The sequence below is a fragment of the Siniperca chuatsi genome, linkage group LG15 (genome assembly GCF_020085105.1).
Source record: "Siniperca chuatsi isolate FFG_IHB_CAS linkage group LG15, ASM2008510v1, whole genome shotgun sequence".
In the NCBI taxonomy this organism is placed as follows: Eukaryota; Metazoa; Chordata; class Actinopteri; order Centrarchiformes; family Sinipercidae; genus Siniperca; species Siniperca chuatsi.
The window spans coordinates 8,011,549-8,034,067 of NC_058056.1; the positions used below are offsets into that span (position 1 = coordinate 8,011,549).

At 41.3% G+C, this 22,519-nt stretch overlaps 2 protein-coding genes across 2 annotated transcripts in view; one reads left to right on the plus strand and one right to left on the minus strand.

The window, feature by feature from the left end:
- The first annotated feature begins 3,827 nt into the window (after positions 1–3,827).
- Positions 3,828–11,324, plus strand: LOC122861736 (insulinoma-associated protein 2). The gene has a single exon (XM_044166562.1). The coding sequence runs from the start codon at positions 7,169–7,171 to the stop codon at positions 9,395–9,397; it is 2,229 nt and encodes a 742-aa protein (XP_044022497.1). The 5' UTR covers positions 3,828–7,168; the 3' UTR covers positions 9,398–11,324.
- The window catches only part of ralgapa1 (Ral GTPase activating protein catalytic subunit alpha 1), a 74,498-nt gene continuing 63,063 nt past the window's right edge, over positions 11,085–22,519 (minus strand). Inside the window, 2 exon segments of the mRNA XM_044166560.1 lie at positions 11,085–14,676; positions 21,155–21,279. Of these exon segments, the coding sequence (XP_044022495.1) occupies positions 14,531–14,676; positions 21,155–21,279 (271 nt within the window). The 3' untranslated portion in view covers positions 11,085–14,530.

The following is a 22,519-nucleotide window of genomic DNA, read 5'->3' on the forward strand; positions in this document are numbered from 1 at the left end:
TAGGAATCTGGTCAGGAAAACGCACAGGCAAATGCATAGTGTTTCAGCCTAAAAACAGCTGTGCAGAATAGTGTGCATCATGAACTACATTGAGGTATTTACCATGTTGCACAGTGTTGGATCATCCTGCTTCTGTATATCAGCTTCTGAAGCAAGAATGAAAAGACTGTAGAGAGAGGGCGCATTCACACCCACAGCTGATCACAGTGAAAACAAGACCCCTGTTTGAACCAGAATAAAGCAGATGAATGGAGGAAAGGAATGCACACAGCAGGCTGGAAGACCTAGAGACGAAGGAGGGAACAAGGCAGTTACACACATTTGCACAACACTTTAGACAGAAGGACTTTAATATTTCAAGTATATAAGAAAAGTCTGCCAAATCTCTACACCAGCGTACCTCATTCAACTTTCCATTTGTGAATGAATAAGTCTATTTTTACATTTCTTTTCAGCTTCTCTTTATGTCTACTTTTCTGGACAGTGCTGTACAAACAAACAGCGTTTGAGGTCCTGACGAGGAATCAAACCAATCTAAAGTGTGACATCCACGTGGATTAACAATAAAGATTAACAGTGTTGGGCATTGACACGAAGCACTGGGCATCTTTTTCTGTTTAAATACAGATATGTGTAAATGATGCTGATGGAGTCAGTAGTACTGAATCATTTTGGCCGGAAACCAGTCAGATGAAACCGGCGCAACTCGGCATCATTACGGTAACTGACATGAAAGTCTGAAACAACTGATGCTTAAAACAGTACAGAAATATTCTAATACGCTGAACAAATATCTAAACCTTTTCCTAGCAGCCTTAGCCGTGGAAGGAAGTAACTACACTTGCAAAAGTAAGAAATGGTCCTGGATTTTTTTTTTTTTATCTGGGGTGTCTCCCAGCTGGCTTTTCAAAATGTAACCTGAGTCATCAACACTTGCCCAGATTATCTATTAATGGTTGGCATGTGCTGAAAACATGGGGAACAGAAACTGAGGTGGCGTCTCTGATAAGCTCTGTCTTTATGATACAAGTGTGTCATTAACATTCAGGTAAATCTCTGTTCTCCAAAACCACAATTAGTTTAACACATTGCCACTGTTTAACTAGCTGCAGTGTATTTCCCAGCAGATCTTTCAACTGACTGTAAAAATGTTCTATTTGTACATCTGAGAATGGATTATGCTGATTTCGTTGTATGTGACGCACAGTAAGTGTAAGCATGCATGTGTGTGTGTGCCTTTTGTGATTTGCATTGTGTGCGAATAGTACTTGTGTACTACGATTATATAAAAAATGTATTTTTTTTTTAAATTTTAACTTTTACTGGAACAAAGTACACAAAATGAACGGAATTGAAATGAGTGCCAGATATTTTTCTTGGCATCCCAATCTCTCACCTCAGTGTTTCTCTCGGTAACAGTAAAAACAATGAAAACACACTGATCACACACAAAAGAAAACACGAAAGCGGTAAAATAATATTGGCATAATGGACTAACACTGCCAGTTCCTGGCATTCAGTTTTGCACAGGCAATGTTGCTTAGCGCTGGTTTCTTTAAACCAGAACCAACTCAGCACAACTATTATGCAGCTCACTGTACTGTGCAGCATGTGTGAGTAGAGCAGAGGCTGAAAAGTTTCACTTGGTATATGAAATAAAAAATAACCTATATGATCCTCCTGAGATACTGTATTTACCAGTTGAAAACAAAATCAGAATTCAAACCACATAATGGGTCCTTTTAAAGCTTTTTTTTAAATATACTACTAACCATCCTAAATGGTTTTTAAAAGAAAAAAGGTTTTTTATATGTATGATGAATTTGGGATGTTGGACCCAAATACATTTCCAGCATTTTAAAGTCTTTGCGTTATCACTGAGCGTGAAGATGTGTAAAAGCTTCACTGTGTGAGCTGCACTATTTCTACTGAATCTCCTCTGGAAGAAGAGCCACACACACATACGTGACTGTACGCACACCTGCGTGTACAGTATCTGTGCACGTGCGCATGTGTGTCTGCGGGAATCCCTGAGCGCTCTGGACATGACCAAACATGTGCAACGCAGAATGAGTCACCGTGAATCAGCCACACACACTATAAAATATGTTAAAGTAAAGGGTCAGACAATGTGTCATCAAATCACATTCTGAACGTAAGAGTGTGTTAAGACCAAGACGCATGCCAGAGACATAAAACCCCCCGTGAACTCTGAAACACTGTGGGGTTTCACTGTTTCCACCGGCTTCTTTACCTGCTTCCCCTTTTCACTGTTTCCTGCTTCCTGTACCGGACTGCAGACTGACTTCTCGTCTGGCAGACTTTCTGGCATATTTACCAGAGGACTCTACAGTCCTGTGGTGTAAATGTTTGCTCTTGTTTCAGTCCACTCCCTCAGTGTACATCTCTATTTCAAACAGAAGGGATGCAAAATGACTCTTTACTATTAAGTGCTACAAATAAAAAGAAGAATATTCTGAACTTGGATTCACAAGTGTGCAGAGCTGTGGTCAAAATGCATTTCAGGCAGAGATTATCCTCCTGTGTGTCTTTCAGATCATATCAACAGATCTGAAATATATTTTAAGATATTCTTTTAAAAAAAATCATTAAGTTGCGTTTACTTGCATTTTAAATGCGTTCAATTGATCCACAAAATTTTATGTTCCACTTTGTGCAGAAATGTCGTGTGTAAAATGTTCCAACAGTTGCAGCTTCAAATTTGCAACCAGTGCAGTTCCATTTTTTTTTTAAATCTACTTGCTAAAGAGAATATAAATAGAAAACCAGAAGACACTGCTGGACTTAGCTCTCATTACTTTGCAGTAGTGTTGTTAACTCATTTGTTGATGTTCCTGAGTTTTGCTGAGTGTGCTTGAATGAGCTGTGGGGGTAAATGCAGTCAGCAGTGCAGACTTCCCTTTTGTTAAAGTGTTTGATTCCTTAAAAACAGTTGCTAAACAGTGCAAATTGTGATGATCCTGCACACATTCACAGCCCCGGTTTCCTGTTATTCAGTGCCCCTAGTGGGCAACAGGCAACCGGACTCAAATGTTTCTTTCCTGGAGATGAAATCTAACCAAGGATCCAAATGTGCAGACAGGGGAAGGATGATCTCATCTGACGTGATGATCTGAGCTTCTCAGTGGCTGCCCAGGTCAGAGGTCACCGCCAGTCACGGAGGAGCAGCCTCCACGGCTGGTAAGGATTGATCAAGAGATCACTTGTCTTGCTCAAGGACACTTCAGCAGGGTGGAGGCTGGCTTACATCGGAATTTAAACTTCAAGGCTCACTTTTCGGCCTCATCATCATCATCATGTTAGATTAAATCCGAGAAAGTTAAATCCATCGGGGCCTAGGAATCTGCACCACTAGATGGCGACAGACGACCACTTTATTGAGCTATGACAGTCGTCTGTCACACAACAGAGTGTACACACTGAAGAGTTAGCTTGGGGCCTTCTACTCTCAATATGGTAATGAAGTCTGAGCATGCAGCACAGGACCGATGAATTGACAGGGACTTGTGGATGATTTCGGTGTGTAGTTTCTCATCACTTTGATTCAATCAACAAGCCAATAAAAAAAAAAAAACGGCCTTTTCTTTTACTGTGGTTGATTTGGAGAGTTTCAAACTTGTTTAAGTTCATTATAGCAACAAGACTCACATGTAGAAGTGTGTATGTAGACAGAGAGAAGCTTTCTATGTTTTCTGCTTCTAAGAAATACTTTGGCTACGTGAAATGCCTAAGGAACCATTTTGTAGTATACAAAGCCTTTTTGCAAGACTGTAAACCGACTGATGGCTGGGTGTCTGTATGATCTTTTATTTGTCTTATTGAACATTAACTTCTCTTAGAAATAAATTGCATTAATGAATGAGTTCATTTAATCAAGACAGTATTATTAATCTCAGAGTGTAAACCAGTATAGCAATGCTTAACCTGGGTTATGTTTTTATAATAATCCCTGCAGCAACCGACGAAGCTCAGTCACCAAAACAGCCTGCTGGCTGTATGTGTGTCCGAAAGAGAGATTTAAACCAATTCTTGACGCTAAATTAAGCACCTTCCTAATGTTACATTTAACTATAAACTCGAGTCCTAAAACTAAACTACCAGACCCCTAATTAGGTGAGAACCAGTGAAATGTCTCAATTTGGCTGGTTTCCTTATTTTTCTCTCAGACATTTGGCTCTGCACACACACAGACGCAGTCATTTACAAACACAAACACATCCCATCTTCCTAGTTAAGATGTAAACTCCATGTAAACACAGACAGACAGACAGACAGACAGCTAAGCTGTATAATACTGCAATACTTAAAGGCTTGTGACTTGAGAAGCACAGATCAATAGAGTCATTTTCAGCAGTCTGGAGGATTATCCACCTCACTGACCACTGATGTGATGCAAACTAAAGACACACACAGACAAACACACACTTCATGTCCTCCAGCCAACAGCCTCTGCAGACGGTCTGTGGATCCATATTTTTTTTTTACAGGACATTGACTGAGAACATTTAGTTTTTAAAACTACTGAGAGCTGCCTGTTCTATCTGGCCCTTTCTTACGTAATGAATGTTATCATATGATGTGCACAAACTTTCCAGCGAATATGTTCTTATTCTGTAAATGACAAAAAAAAAAAAAAAACAACAACATCACCATCATGGCGTCAAAGACATTGAACAGCCTGTTATATCACCTCAGGGTTTAAACTTAAATTAAACTGGAATTTTACACTGCACCGCAAAAATGATGTGTCAGACATTTATTGAATGGCAAATCTGCAGTGTAGTGGCAAAATTAAAGGAGGGTAAACTATGACCTGCAACCAATTGCAGAAAACCAACAATGTGAACTAAAAATATTTTTCCCCAATTACTAATTATTATTAAGAATTCTTTTTAAGGCTGAAGTGTACAGTGGACACATCTATTTACTGCAGTAAACAGAAAATAGTGTAGCTAGGATACTGCAATGGAATATTTTGTATATTAGAGACACATGGAGCAGTGGAGCAGTGCCATATAAATGTATGCCTAACTTAATGTGGTATGATATCATAATGCGGAAGTACACACCCACCAGGTAAAATCTGAATGTCAAAATTAGGAGAATTAAATCACAGTTTTTTAGGTCAAAGAGCAAGTGGACATTATGAGATAAAAATCCGAATTTTGAATTAGTTTCTCATTATTTTGACACCATGAGTATTTTTATTTTAGTAATTCCTAACATTGTATATCTGTATTTTTTCTGACAGAAAATGTATGATGAAATGAAACCGAATGAGGCTACAAAAGCAGAGGCCTCAGCCACTCACATGTTTAGCCTACTGTTTCAGTCAGTCAGGTCAATAAAGGCTGAACCTGGGTCAAGGTTTCCTCTCTGTGGGAGACATTAGCTGACAGTTACAGTGAAAAACAACCAAACTAAAGCTCCGGGAAGCTCGGTGCTTAATTAGTTTTTAGTGTTAGACCCTTCACCGCCCATCTCATTTCTGTTCTCATTTGTTTTCCCCAGGCGGCCCTCGTCAAGCCAGCAGCCCGACCCTCGAGCTCGTTCTCACGCTCATCCGCCTTGATTGATTTCCAGGGAGCGACGCCGGCTGGCCTAAGCCCACTGGCCGAGCTATAGACCGCCTGGCCCGCGCAGAGGTGCCGGTCTAGCCCGGGGGAGGGAGAGGATGGATGGATGGATGGATGAATCTCCCTCCGATCTCTTATCAGCCAGAGCAGCTTCTAGTGGGAGGACGGGTGTGAATAGTCCCTACACACACACACACACACACACACACACACACACAGATGACCATCTCCCCCTCTGTCCTTCACTCTTTCACTGCCATTCTGTTCTATTGGGGAGATAACGCCACGCATACATGCACGCGTGCAAATACAAATACACACACACACACACACACACACACACACACACACACACACACACACACACAAGCAGAGGGAAAGCTATGTCCGAGGTATTCCCACCATCACCAACAAAGACACAGACAATCAGACACTTCAGCAGGACAGAAACGGTCATTAGTAATCTTAACAAGATATGATCTGTATCTGTATCCCACGGGTGCGGTTTTCTAATTGCATTGACTCCAACACACAAATCTGATCAGGTTTTCTTGAAAATACATACATTTGAATGTTCACCGATGACAAGTGACAGGCTTCTAGAAATAAGAGGAAAAGATCAGTGGCAGAGGCTCATCAACATCGGAACAACAGCAATATGTTATTTCACACCCCAGCAAACAAAATGGCTGATAGAAATTACACGACTATTAAATTGCACTACTAAAAAGCCTTGAATTCTACTGAGTAAAACAATTCAATGAGTGGAGTTATTGTAAATAATAATAATACTTTATGTTTTAATGTAACACAAACGTCCTTGTTGCCTACTTGATTTCCTGTTTAAATGAGATGTGTAAACCGACTTATTTCCTTATGAAAAATATTAGGGTAAAAAAAAAATGCAGTTCTCAAAAATGTTAACCATATTTATCAAAGACTTGCAGCTAGTTTTTATTTCAAAAGGAACCAGGTGAGCTACATTATGACATCACAGACCAACAACAGTTAAAACAACGTCATATGACAAAGGTCACATATAAGTATCAACTTACAGAAAATATAGTTTAGTGTATATGGTTTATACAGTGTGTCCCATGAGACACCAACTGTTTATTTTAGGGCATTCAACTCCAAAAGCTTCTTTAAAACACTTGATAAGCATACATGTTCATTGTGGCTTGATAGCTCAACATTTGACTAGAAAAGTCTCACTGGACCTCATAATTCCAGACTCAACATTTAAAAGTGAGTGCACATTTCATCTAGCAGTTATTCTTATAAATAGAAATATGGCATTTTGAAGTCATATTGGGAGTTAAACTGGATCGAATCTCCTTCAGGAATTCATCCCAGTGACTATATAACGCTTTCAGTCATTAGTCGTTGCTCCACTTTGTCCCCAAAATGTAGGCAGGACTAACCTGTGTTTACGTCGGATGTTTAATTAAAAACAACTGCTAAAAACTAATAGGCCTAACATTTTGGGGGTACTGGATGTAGGCGACAATTCATTGTTCAAGAGTGTAATGTGTGTGCGTGCGAGCGCGCGTGTGTGAGCGAGAAAGAGAATGGATGAAAACGAACACGCGCACCACGGATGCTGTTGTCTCTCTCGTGCTCTCATCACACCTGCGCGCGCCTCTCTGCCTCTCTCTCTCTTTCTCTCTCTCTCTCTTCACCACTTCAAAGCTCTACTTGAAAGTGGGCTCGAGACAAGAGTTGTTGTTCTTTCCGCCTCGTGGTGCCACGCGCCGAGCATCATCATCACCATGCCTCGAGGATTCCTGGTGAAGAGAAACCGGCGATGTTCGGCTTCATACCGGTCAAGAAGTAACAGTAATAACAAACCTGTAACATTTGACGGTGGCAGGAACAACTGTAACTCTGAAGTGACAAAACCGGAGGCAGTGAAGGAGAACGATGTTTTGAATGTTTTCCCGTTTGAACGCCCCGATGGACTGCTCCCGGTGTCCCGCGAGGACTCCGCCGGTGTCAGAGAGGCGTGGAGCCCGCACGTGGAGTCCGCGCTGGAGGCGGAGGCGGACCGACGCGCGCAGTTACCGGAGACCGAGGAGCAGTTGAGTGAGGTGGACGTTTTGACTCCCGATAGTGATTTCACCTGCTTCTTCCCACCTCCTCCACCTCCACCTCCACGCGACTTGACATTAACGGAGTCTTGCAGCCCCGTTAAACCGGTCGGCACGAGACTGTTGGGGCACGAGCACGAGGAAGGAGAGAAGCAGCCGTTGTTCCCCGGCAGGTGCCTGACATCATCCCCAGTGTCGCAGTTACCGGCGGAGTTACCGGAGCTGCCGTTCCTGGTGAGCTCCACACCCACCTCGGTGTCCGCTTCTATCGAGAGGCTCCTCGCGAGCAGCAGCCGCCACGCGCCGTCCTATGGTCACAAGGACAAATACGAGCCGAACATGGGTCATGTGCACTTGTTCCCGCCACTGACACTGATGAGCCAGGAGCAGCATCACGCAGCGAGAAAACGCTCGTTCCTTGAACCTGATCAACGACTGAACAGCAACAGACACAACAAACAGTCCGTGGGCAACCACCCAAAGAAACCCAAAGTGAACCGGAAACTTAACTTCGAGGATGAGGTCACGACCTCGCCGGTTTTGGGTCTGCGGATCAAGAAGGAGAGTCCCGAGCTGAGGAGACAGCGGGAGAAGTCGTCTGCTCCCACCGGGAATCAGCCGCTGGGAGAGTTCATCTGCCAACTTTGTAAAGAGGAGTACCCTGACCCTTTTTCCCTCGCGCAGCACAAGTGCTCCCGCATAGTGCGCGTGGAGTACCGGTGTCCCGAGTGCGACAAAGTCTTCAGCTGTCCCGCCAACTTGGCCTCCCACCGCCGTTGGCACAAACCTCGTCCGGTAAACAACCAAGGAGGAGAGACTCTGACAAACAAGAGCCAGCCGTTAAAAGAGGCCCGAGGGCTCATTCAGCACGAGAGGCAACCGGTGGAGATGGAGGGCAAAGAGAACGAGCTGCTGCGCATAAATACTAATCAGCACCACGGAGCGCAGGACAGTTCCCGCATCAGGCGCGAGCCGTCCCTGCTGCTGCTCCACGGTCGGTCTCGGGACAGCCCCGACAGCGACAGCCTCGCGCCTCCTCACTACGATTCCTCAATTCATTACCGGAACACGGTTGAAAGCTGTCTGGACCTGCAGCAGCAGCAGCAAGTGAGAGCGGCAGACAGCCCACCCCCGAGCCTCCTTCTGCTAAACGGCAACCCGGAGGAGCGAGCGGACCTGCCGCAGCAGCAGCAGCAGCAGCCGCCGTCACTCCCGCATCCTCCTTTACCGTTTGTCCAGTCGTTACCAGAGGAAGAAGTGTACGAATGCCGGTACTGTGGGAAGAAATTCCGCCGACAGGCTTACCTGCGGAAACACCTGGCCACGCACGAGATGACAGCGCGAGCGTCTTCGCCCCCATCACCTTATGGCCAGGCGCGCGAGACCAGTGGCGGACAGAGCCAGGTGTTCCTGTGTCACCTGTGCGGCGCGCGCTTCCCGTCGGTTGAAATCAGGGACAAGCACCGTCTGTGGCACACGATGAGGGACGAGTTACTGGCGGGAGCATTGGGAGGAGGACTCAGACCAGACGTATTCCACACACAGGTAGAAGAGAGCGGCACCGGGGAGTGCGATCAGCAGCAGATCTTCACGTGCAAACACTGTCCGTCCACATTCTTCAGCTCCCCGGGGCTCGCGAGACACATCAACAAGTCCCATCCCACCGAGAACCGGCAGGTGATGCTGCTGCAGATGACCGTGCGACCATGAAACGCGCGCGAGATACACACTCAAACAAGCCAACAGATTATTTGGAGTCATTGGTTGACATTACAGGGAACCTATCAACAGGGGCTATTAGTTGCTTCCATTCCCATTTATTTCAGCTGTGGTTCCACTGTAAATTCAGACTGAGGCCTGATTGTTTCAGTTGTGGTCAAAAAGCAAAACGTTGATCACTGGGTGTTACAGGATGGGGGTTACGGTTGACTCACTGTGCCTATTGTTTAAAGGTCAGTAAGCATCTTGACTTCTAAGTTGTTTCACAAAGGTGCAAGTATGATAAGCGGACGGTAGAACGGTGCAAACGTTGTCCATGGTCATGAAACTGATAACGATAAAACCAAAAGCAAACAAAACGTCTCTGTGTCGCTGAAACGAGACAATTACATGTAACGCTGTCAGTTCAACCGGAACTGTCCATGGTGCCGAAACCAAACATTGCACAAATAAAACACAACCCCTGTCCATGGTACTGAAAGCATGTCCGCACACACAAACGGACCTTTCTCCACAGGTCGTTCAACCGTTATAACAGGCGGGATTGTAATACTACAGTAATGAGCAAAACTAGCTTGCTTCTTTGAGGAAACAAAGGGACATTTCCATTCATTGGACAGATCTAAGATGTTCCCCTTAATCCATTTAATAAACAGCAGGATTATTATGTTAGACATTTTAAACTGAAGTCCTTAGTGGAAAACACATTATCTCTCAATATTTAATTTGTTGTCATAAGGGATAAAGTCAGTAAAACAACCATGAGTCAGACAGTGTTTCTATATTTCTATTCTCATACAGAGAATATATGTCCTTATCTGTACTGGCACAGAGGATGCCATCTCTTTTCAGCTTCTCCTGCATCTTCTCATATTACGCCCGGCACTCCGTAAATGATTTTGACATTGAAACACAGAAACTCAGCTGTTCTAGTTAGTGAAAACCTGAGAGGATGGACTGAAGTTTGCCAGAAAGGGCATTTTGATTATGACTAGAGTGAGAGGAACTCATTTTGCATATACTGAAGCAATGATTGACACAGTCCTCTCTCCATGTGGCAGACATTTAAACTCACGGTCAACATATTTCTGTGGCAAAGTAATCAGATTATACTCAAGCTCAGGAGGAGTCTAGCGCGTTACATTACTTACTGGTGTAATATGTAGTGACCTGTAATTACACTTAGAAAGTGACCTTCCTAACCCCCAAGAACTGGAGACAGAATCGGTGTTCTAACTCTATTTCAAAGACATGTACAGTGAACAATACAGAAAAACAATAAAACAAAAAGAGAAAATCAGATAAGACCATAATATGCCTTTTATAGTAAATGTGCCAGTAACTTCTCAGCTATAAAATATTTTGATACAGAAATGGAACATTTAATGTTGGTACTGCTAGTAAAAAAAAAGTCTTTTGTCTTTCTTGATTATAAATTACTGTTGAAATATTTACTAGACGCCTTCATCATGCTAAAAATGTAATTGTGGTTCTATGAAGCCTATACGGGACTATTTTGATATGTTTGAAGTTGAATGTGAATTTTATTCTAAATTATTGTCAATAAATGTTAATACAGTATGATCAATGAGGAGTCCTGCCCTGTCAACTTATTAATGTGGTGTATACACACACACACACACACACACGCCCAATATATTATGAATCGGTCCGGGACTCAGTGGTATGAATAATTTTATTGTCAAATTCCATCATCGCACATCAACGCTCTCTTGTGTCCAAAACAGACGTTATACGCTTACACACTACAGTTCTGACAGTAACAGTTTGAGGAGTGTGTGTGTGTGAGCGAGCGCACGTGTGTGTTGTTATACAGCTGTTACATGATCAACACATGCAGTTTGTACTGAACTGGTGTCATGCAGTATGTACAGTCAGTAGTTACATACATCAGCTTTGCCCCCAAACTGACATCTGGACAACAGCTGAACCTATGTCCATCACAGCCCTCACGTTCAGAGCATCCATCGACACGGAAGTTCCACATTTTTTATTTAAGTAGGGACATTTCTGCGGTTGATATGGCTGCAGAGGAAAGAATCGATCTGAAATCAAAATCCTCCAGACAGACAGTCCTCACGGTGGATGATATTAATTTGTTATAATGCTGAAAGGCGTTGGGTAACTTAGGTTTTCTATACATTTTGGTTGCTGCTAATCAGGGTTTTCAAACTTAACAAACATACATTCATGGAGTCATGCAACTGAGTTCAGTCTAGTTGAGCAAGCAGATCATTTTGAGTTCACTGCCAAACACTGAAATCCTCAGGAGTATTTTTAAAATCAGTAAAACAAATTTGAAGTATGAAATGTCCCATCTTTTCCACGGGACATAAAAGCAGCATCCTGACTCCAGTAATCATGTGGAGTCACTGGTATTTTAATCCAAAGAGTATAACGGAGTGTAAACAGGGCGTTGCTGTGTGGTTTAGGTACTTTGTAGCCTGAACACTTTCAGGTTGTCAAAGTGTTTACAGGATGTAACCAAGCAATACTGAGACACAGTCAGTGACTGGCAGGTGAGCTGCAGTCAGCTCAAATCTCAGCGGACTTAAAATATTCACACACAAACTAACAACATGAATTTGACCTCACTTTACAATGGCAAATTTTGAAAAGTTAACAATTTCAACCCCATCCCTTTCCTCTCTACAGAGAGATCTATGGCTGAAATAAAAATTATACAGTAACAGAAAAATACAGCTGTGAATACACTTACTTCAAGTAGTGAAGCATAATGCTAAACCTTAATCCCAGATCTATATTTTCAAATACAGCTCTTTCATATATGTATGTTTCCTTTACCAGGGATCAGGCCATGGAAAAAGGAAATAAGGGAGACATGCGGAAAACAAACCATCATGTAAAATAAACGGAAGAACGTTCAATCATGATAAAACCCCGGAAAACCACAGCTGTGACATTTCTAAAGACAAACCTGACGTACTTAAACAATGTAAGCTAATTTGAAACCTTGTCAGTTTTATTTGAGCTGAGCTGATGTGAGGAGTGCCGAAATGAGGACGTTAAATACATACAAAATCATGTATGGTAGTGTTACATTTTCTGAAATGTGATTACGTGCGGATCCCCTCCATCCAGAACTGGAACTTGGGATGAGTCTAAATATAAGAGCGGAGTACAAAAAAAAAAAAAAAAAAAAGACAGAAAGAAAGCACAAAACTATTCAAATCTAAGTGACAATAAGTTGACATCTCTTTCCTCTTTCTCTCCCTCTTTGGCCTTGGATCTACAGTGTCCCTCTTTTGTGCACTTTTTCCTCCTTCCGTCCTCACAACCAATAACAGTCGACAACTAAACCTGCCTCAAAAGACATTGGGCCTCATTTAGCAATATGTCAAACAATAAAAAAACGAGGAAAATGATGACCTAAAACTTCTGTTATCACGCCCCCCTCTCAAATTTTCCCAATCAACAGTATAGAAGAATATTTGAGCTAAAATGAAATTACCTTTAAATTCCTGGAGAATGAAGTGCAAACTGGTTATGAAAAAGTTGAGGCATAAAATCTTGTAGTGTCAACCCATTTTAAGCGGATATGCGGTCTGAGGTGAAACCGCAGTTTGGCTTTGGCAGCTATTCTCACATAACAGTATATACACACAACAAGCCTCCCCTCACACTGTACACATTCTTATAGATATTCATATATCTACTATATATATATATATTTTTATACTCAAACATATATAGATATACAGAATATATATAGTCAAAGGAACAAAGAAACAAAAGCTGTAGTTGCATCAGATGACACAGTGACACTGAACTTAAAAATACAGCAACATTCTTGCAACATTTTACAGTCAATTTTCAGAAATTAGCAACGACAAGGAAAATAAATGCAATGAACATCAGTGCTTGTCCACATTTTACAGCATGAGCAAAAAAAAAGTGAAAACTAAACTCTATATATCAAGTGCTTTCTCTTTGATCAGTATGTCTTGTTAATTTTCTAGAGAACGCTTTTTTTCTCCTTTACGAGAGACAAATAATCCCTCCCTCGTTACTTTAACACTGTTTCTCACGTCGCTTCACTCAAAGGGTCAGCTTTCAGTCCCATGAGCTCAAGGAGGGGATTTTCTTCTCGATTCCAACACAGAGAATATTTTTGGCTAGAGAGCGTTGCCACATCCACGACGACAGTTTTTTATTTTTTTTTAATTGTTAGCAAATGAATGAATTTCTATTTACATTATATGACGACGGAATAGAAACCGACCCCTGCCCTTATCGTTATTGGCCTAATGCTGTACTGAGAACAAAAATAGACTTTTATCTCGCTTTCTCCGTGCAACACTATCGGTGCATTCACTCTGGATTCATTCTTTTTATATCAAAACTCATGTTTCTGTCTGTACACACATGAACTGACTATAGTACAAATATACAGATTCCCCAAAGCAATGTTCAACAACACGCACAGAGACTGACGAGCCTCTGCTTTTGTTTCTCTTTTTTTTCTGTAGTTTGATCTCATTGAATGTACTCTCTCCTGGTTACACTGGAGTTTCTAACATGGCACAGATCATTCTGAACTAATACTGCACTGCTTCGGCTGCGCCTGTTCAGCTGTTTCTACTGTGGCAAAGATCAGCATGCTGCAGCACTGGTTCAGCTGGTTTCTGTTTTTGTTTTAGAGCAAAGCTAAGGATATATTCAGTAGCTGTGAGCAGTTTCAAAATAAAAGTTACAGTATAATATAGTCCACAGAATACTATTACATGTGTTTTTGAGAGTACAACTGTGCCACTAAGCGTTCTGTACATAAGAGGCCAGTGTCTGATCAGAACGGCAGCATGCTGGGGGAGATAGGATGAGCTGAGACAAAGTCACCCTTGATGATTAGGCTCATTCCTCATAACACCACCCATCATTTTTCCTGTTGAAAATAAATACCTGTGAATTCCCCCACAACAGTTAATTTTAATGTGTGACATGTTTGATTTCTTGTACTTTTAAGTACAACTGTAGACCAAATTTCCTCTGGAGGAACATCTTTCGAGGAAGAGTCTGACTGCTTGATCAGACACGAAGTGACATGAGGTGTCAGTTCGGACTACGCCATGTAATCTCGAGAGCTTAAGTCTTATTGGCCGATCCAGAGGAGCGTCGCAGCTTCATGGACATGCGGCTCTTGCTAGTCCGAGGAGACATTGGGGACGCCGAGTCGCTCCCGGCCTCCCCAAGAGCCGGACTTTCTCCCCGAAGAATCTCTAGGCAGGAGCCTGAGGAGGAGGAGCAGGAGGAAGGGGAAAGTGTGACGGGAGGATGGGTGAGGTGAAGAGACGGGGGGGTGGGGGTGGGGGGAGTGAGGAGGGTGGATGGATGGGGGAGACAGGGATAAAGGAGAGGAGGGAGGAGGTAAATAAGAGCAGAAAAGGATGAAGGGACACCAAAAAAGTTACATCATATCCCATAATGTTCTATTTAGGCTGACTACACAAACACACACACACACACACAGACAGACGGGACAACAGGCAGACAGCTAGAAAGAGCTGCAACATACAAGCAAAAAGTCTGAACAAGCAGGCCACATGTTGTGTTCTACGACGTTTTCCCTGTGAGGCCCTCGGAGACTGTATGTGTCATTAAAAGTTCTATAAAGAAACTTGTCTTGACATCAAATGTTTAACACCTACCTTTTGCTAAACACGTCTGCTGTAAAGGCAACACGTGCTTGACAACTATTTGAGTTTAGTGATAACACAAAAGCAAAGTCCTGATGCCACACAAGCTGCTCTTGATCTACACTTTCAATGTCAGCTGATTCTATCCTGGAGCTCAGCTCTCGTTGGTTATTTCTGGTCTTTGTTCAGCAATGAGAGTACGAGAAGCTCCATTCAGATTCGAGTTATAAGATACTGTAGAAGTAATGATCCTTACTGGACTGAAAGGTAAGAGATCAGACTTTTGAAACTGTACACTGCAAGATCGTCTGTCAAAATACTGACTTTATTTGCCCAAACCTGATTAAAACTGATTAAAACACTTGATATTGAGCACCGTGGTGCCACATTATCAGGTTAAAAATAATTTAAAGAATAATGTGACCGCACAGATCTTTTTACAGACAACAAGAATCTGACTTTACCATTATATTAGCTCCAAATTAATCCAGAGCTACATCACTCCATCACAACTTCAGCAGGTGAAGTAAATGCATTTTTATCTTACTAGGCTTTTTTAAATGTAAAATTTGGAAAAATATCTGCAATGGCTACTGTGAAACTAGACTAGAAATAGAAAAACTGTGGCCATTGGATCTAAAGATGATATCTAAGTACATCAGGAATAGGATCTAAACTGAGTTTCTATCTATAAAGCATACCATTCACAGCTAGCATGAAGGACCTTCTGCTTCAGACCCTTCCCCTTCACCCTGAGCAGGTTTAAGCTGTCTAGTGGTTTAGGTACCATCAAATACATAGCACTATGCTCCTCTAGAGAGGAGAGGAGAGGAAAAGAAGGGAAGGGAAAGGAAAGGAAAGGAAAGGAGAGGTGAGGAAAATAAGGGAAGGGAAAGGAAAGGAAAGGAGAGGAGGGCCAAAAAGAGGTGAGAAGGTGGAAGGAAGGAGGATACAGGAAAGAATGGAATACCAGAAAGGATGATAAATAAAATATAGGGAAAGGGAGGAAAATTAAATAAACAGGAGAAGGCATAAAAAGAGGGGAGGGCAAAGGAGCAATTCAGAAGAGTGAAGGAGGGATGGTCAGAGAAAAGAAAGAAAATAGAATAAATGATAAATAAATGAATAAAAACAAAGTTGCCACACGGTTAAAGAGAAAAACAGTCCAATACATTAAACAGACACAATGGAAAGACATAACAGACACAACAACACACAAAGCACTGTACACAACATGTACACATTCATATATGGTGACAGAGAACATTTGAACTGCATTATTTTTATGCTTAATGTTGCATAATCCCACCACTAAGTTACTTATTTCAAATGAACAATTAAACAACTCTACTGAAGAAGAAACACAACTTAGTTTAAAGTTATACATTCAGACAATGTGTGTGGACCTACATTAGATATGCTTACCCATTTTAAAGTATGTGTCAGTGTGTGTGTGTGTGTGTGCGTGTGTGTGCGCGCATGCGCACAGTGCTACAGTACTGCATCATATCAAAACCAGGAAGAGAGGAGCATACAAAAGGTCAGAGGTAAAGTTGCACCAGGTCAGTGTGACAGCGCAGGTTAACAGAACAAACAGAAAAATTACTGAGTGAGCGAACAGACAAAAGAGCAGAGACCTCACATCGTTAGAAAAAGGATGTTTCACTTTCATCATGCCGCTGAGTGTAGTTTGGTATGAAGCAGATCTAGTGCTTATGGAATAAAAGTCACACACGGTGTTAAATAAACTGGCTGAATCCTCCTGAGTCAGTCAGACAAACATAAAAGCTAAAGCCTGTTAGCATGCATGAGGAAAATGGAATTAAAATCTCAGAGGATGTAAATGACAGTTCAAATTGAGCTACATAAGAGTTTAAAAAATAATTTGTACAAACCTATTTTATGTGTGATTTAGTTAGCCTTATACCTATTAAAGTCGCTATGTGCTGTTTTCATGCTGAAAAAATGGGAAGAACGTCTGCATCTGTTCGGTGATGCCTTAATTCGTCAGGTTTGCTTAAATGTCTTTTAGAGTCAGTATGTTTTTGGCTATTGTATATACCCTTAGCTGTGGGTGGGGCCAACAGTTAGGTGACTACAGCCACTGAGCTTAAAGCTGCACTAATCAATATTTTTATATCAACAACAGATCAAATGACTATGTGTAATGTAAAAGGGACGGCGCGTAGTGATGAACCTACAGAGAATTCTCATCCAACTCTGCAGTTCCCCTTAGCACTACAGAGCATTTTAGATTTTATCAGCTCGTTGTTTTGGTTTTATGGCACACAACTTGTTTTGGCTCAACGATTTGGCTTCCTTGCAGCAAACAGTAGACAGACAAGGTTAGCGACAAGCTAGTGAACATAGTGGGGCATTTAACAGCTAAAGAGGCAGACATTTCCCTCAGGAGTTGGTGGAGACCAAAACAGAGCTAAAACGAGAGTAAATATTGGACTTACATTTATCAGGTGGACACAAACACAACTCCAGATGATTGCTAATGTTTATCTGCTAGATGTGTAAATAGGCAACTGTTTGCTAACATGTTCGCCATAACAACCTTATAAGGTGATAATATGTCAGTGTTTTGTTTAAAGCTTTTCTGCTGCTCCCAAGTGTCCAAAACCAACCAAAAAACAGCGAATGCAGGATTAAAATAATCAGGGCAAAATAAATAAATAAAGGGCAGATTTAGATCCATTCAACAGGTCCACTCCTTGTGGGCCAGTTATCAGTTGAAATGACATTACACTGTGTTTCAAGATGAAACAGAGCTCATTTTTGAGCTCAAAAAAAGAAAAAAGAAAAATCTCATGCCCTGCTACTACACACTCTGATAATTAGCAAACCATAATTAGTAATACCAAACTACAGCCATAGATGAGCTGAAAATGACACTTCCTTTTAAATAGTATAGCACTATAAACACATGCAGACCTGCTTAAACTGTGGAAAACACAGAGGAGAAAACAGACGGGAGAAAAATTGAGAAAACACAATATGGTGGAGGAGAGCATAGGTTAGGCTGAAATGTCAGTAGGAAGAGCCAATCAGAACAGGGCGTGTCAATCATGTGACCAGGCTTACCTTTTAGCTATAGGCAAGTGAGACATTACGATCTAAAGGGGGGGAGGGGGGAGACAAAAGAAAAAACAAAAAGAAAAAATACATAAACAAAAATAAAATGAAAAAATAAAAGGGAAAAGCAAATTAAACAAAATAAAATCAGAAAAAAAATAAAACATCAAATAAATGAACAAAATAGGTGAAATTAAAATAAAAACAGAAAGAGAGAAGAATGTTTGATCATTTTGCTGTTAAGGGAGGGGAACCTGTAAGTTAATATAGGGAGGGAAGTGGGGAGAGAGAGAGAGAGAGAGAGAGAGAGAGAGAGAGAGAGAGAGAGAGAGAGGGATGGGGAGGGGGCAGTAATTTGAGCAAGGTTTATTTCAGAGCACAGGATTTTATGTCTAGATTTTGTCAAAAACACTATCTGAATACTGAACGTTGGACATGATACGCATGTTAGATGATCCACATAGAGATGGATGACGAATTAAAGGAAAAACCAACATAAAGTGTCTTAGTAAGGTGTTGGGCCAACACGTGCCACCACGATCACTCACAACAGCTTTGTATTGATTTGTATTGATCACGTCCTGCATTGACATTCTCAGTCACCTGAGGAAGAGTTGCTCCTCTGTTTCTCCTTACATATCGCACTAATGCACGAGCATCACGTGTCATCAAATGTGCGCTGTCGACTATTTACTGATGTCTTTCCCATAGATCTAAACGCAGATGTCACTTGAGCCACTGGTTCCTATTGAAACTCTAGTCAGCTGAGCATCCGTGCCCCAACAATGAACCTTTTCCTCTTGCCATCTTGATACAAAATCTGAATCAACTGGGCCTGCTCAGCATTTTTAATTGCTTAATTGTACCATGCAGTGCACCTGTGTGGAAGCATCTGCATTTGTTATGGCTCTCCACTCATTTATTCAGGTTTTTCCTTTAATTTGTCACCTGTCTGCATATATCTTAGGCAAACCGAGAAGTGCAAGGACTGTGGCTATGAGAAGCCCTAATATCGTATTATCTGACTAGCTTTTTTTTTATCCTGTGTTCTGAAATGACATTTGAGGTTGAACAACACACTGACAACCAAATAAAGAGCAATACACTACTTCTGACGGGGATTTGAGTACCATACAATATTCTGAATGAACATTTGGGGAAAATAAGGTTGATTATTATTGTAGAGTTATTCATATTTTTGACACAATAGCTGGCGAGATGAAGGGCAGTTGGCAAAACAACAGTAATCAATTATACACATATTTAGACAAACACTCAGCCACACCTCTGCTTGACCAGTAAAGAAACCAAGTAAAACAGCACGTCACTGTTTCCCTACAAACTGTTACATTAATACACTGATATGTGACTAACACAGGCCTATGTCACACAGCTGTGTTCCTTTATGCTTTAGATATAATACCTCTTTATAAAGAAAATGTGTTAGCTGTAGAATTACATTATTGTAACTAACTGCCCCGCTGAATAATTTGATTATGTGTGAGTCAAAGGACAGTCCACTGTTTTAAATTACACTTAACCAGACAATTACAGACAAAAATAACAGGAGTCATACATTAGAATATAACTCCCATGTGCATGCCTGGCATCTCAATGGCTGATCAGATGTCAGCTAATTCCTCAGAGGCGCTCTGGAGACAGAAGAAGGCTGAGCACAGCTTTGGACAGAAAACAGGACTCATCAGATACAAGACTGTGAATCAGCTGCCAGTGTGTGTGTGTGTGTGTGTGCGTGTGGCAGCTCTGTAGTTCAAAAGGCAGAAAGAGATGCTGGAGGGTTGGTCGTTTACAATCCAACATTATTGTATAGTACTTAAAAAGGGAAAAAGCAGTATAGTTGAGTCATTTAACTTGCCTTTGTTTTTAGGATTAAATCCTTATATTTCTTTAGCGTAAATCATTGGAGAACTAATCTATGTTATTAAATCCAGGAAAAATTAATATCCCAAAATAATAGAGCTAAAATATGTAAAGCTAATTTAAGTGTAGGCTTTCCTGTCAGTATCAGCTATACAAATAAAGTTTGATTGATTGATTGATATCTCATTTTATAATTAGAACCTAGGATAGGTCAGGGCGTTGGGTTGGGTATTTCTATTTCTAGTAGGTTATTTCTTATTTCACCATTTAAATTCTACTTAACTTCCCACCTTATTTTAGTGTTTACTCACAAACTACTTTAATCCTTGCTTTTCCCTTCAGTTCTCTTTTCTCTACACCTCTGTCTGATTAATGCACACGCACCGGTTTGCCCCGCCTGCCTCTTTCTGTTTCTCTCTAGCTGTATCATACAGAGACAGACAGGCTGTATGTGTCTGCTCTCTTGACTTTCTCTGTCAGCAGTATGTTTTATAAAGTTGCCCAAAAAACCATAACTCCCGTGTTGGATTTTGTCACCTGTGATTCCGTTTTCACGACAGCAGCTGAGCCGCGTGTGGACGAGGCTTGTTGTTAATGACGTAGCCTTTCGAAACGAGAGAAACCAACGTGGTACGGAACGACATCGGCACCAACCAGGTGTGTTCACTGTTGCTTTAGTTTTAGCAGAGGGAGACGTTAACTGCTCTCTCTGCTAAAATGGGTCGCCGGCCATTAATATACCTACATTGCGTCATCTGATCAGCTCTTCTGATTTATAGAGACCACCGATCAAACTATTTATAACAAATATGGGCCGATAATGATTGGTGGCCGATCAATCAGAGCACCCTTATTTTGTTTCTCTATAATGTATGTCTTAATGTCACTTGCCTTCAGTTCTACATTCTCCTAAAGATTTATGGTAAGGAACTAGACGTAGCAGGAAAAGTTGTGTCCAGATTAGGCCACTTTGACTGGTTAACAAGCAGTTTTAGTCACCAGTTCCCTCAAAGTCTGCCACGGAGGTTTTGAGTGACAGGCGTAGCTGTTGGTGTGGTATAGTATTTGTCTGGTTACTGGATGTTTCACGGAGTGAAAGGCTGCGTGTTACCTGTGTCAGAGGGCAGGTGCGTGCAGGGAGCAGGACTGTAGACTCGGGCTGCATAATCCTCAAATGTGGTTGGCTCCTGGTGGTGCTGTACGATGGTTTCTAGGTATCGGGCTCGCTCCTCATAGCTGTAGTCAAAGGTCAAGGTCATACAAAAGACAGAGATACCAACAGAACACAAGAGGAGCAAAAAGATGAAAATATTTAGAAGATGGGGATAAAATCCAACACAAACATTTACCCCATCAAATAAGAAAACATGGCCAAAAATATAGCCTGAAACATGTGGTTTTCTCCAGTTAACCTCTACTGTGGCTGCACTGGAAGAATCTTGATAGGAAAACCACCACCAAACAACAAAATCAACACCAGTGTTTTAGGAGCGTGACCCATACCAAGGATTAAAAGTCAGGATATCTCTGCCTCTGTTGCAGAGATTTTTGGTATTCTTTTTTAATCTGTATATCATAAGTCCCCCAACTTTATGGAGACTAAATCACTGAAGTGCGCTTTTAAGTAAGATTTAACTAGAATATCTTATGCATTTTGTACAGTTTTAATTTTTTGCACATTCCATACAAACAAGTCTACTAAACTAAACAGGCCTGAAGTTTCACTAGTTTAATTTATCTTTCATTAAATTTTAAGTTCACTCACATTTTAAATTCACAGATGTCTCACTGCACATTTCAAAATTAATTAACACACCTTTAACCAAATATTTCAGAAAAAAAAGGGTGATATTCACACTTTAAATGGCTTAAAGCTACTTCTTCTGTCTCTTGTTAATCTACCAAATTTGTACAAGTGCAATAAGAAATTGCTGGAAGTGTTGCAGGGTTGCTTAGTCTCTTAAAAAACAAAAAAACAAAAACAAACAAAAAAAACCCCAGAACTAAATCACGATAGAGCAGAAGAAGAATCTGAAGAAAAGACGAAAAACAAGAATAAAATAAAATAATGAAATAAAATGAATACAGCATTTTTCAGGTGAAAACACTGTTTGCAACACAGGCACCAGTTAACTCCATATACCTAGTTTTCCACATGAATCTACTGACAATGCGACCCTCTCCCCCCAAAAGAAAAAAAAGAAACCTTTTTATCACCTGCTATTACAGCCTTCAGCGATGAATTCAAAGAGAGAGGCGCAGGGATTCAGCAGAGAGCGGAGTAAATGGAAACCAGGACTTCAACTGTCCATCTATTAGCGATAACCTCATTGAGAGAATGTCATTTACCCTCTCTTCCTTAGTCCTACTCATACATCCAACCATAATGGCGGCCATATGCAGCTGTTAACAGTCTCTTGGACATACACACACACAACTCAGTCCCATCATCTCCCAATAGTATTATCATTTGCTC

Bases quoted from the DNA above. Each gene is read 5' to 3' on its own strand.
- LOC122861736 (XM_044166562.1), top strand. From the start codon at position 7,169: ATGGATGAAAACGAACACGCGCACCACGGATGCTGTTGTCTCTCTCGT.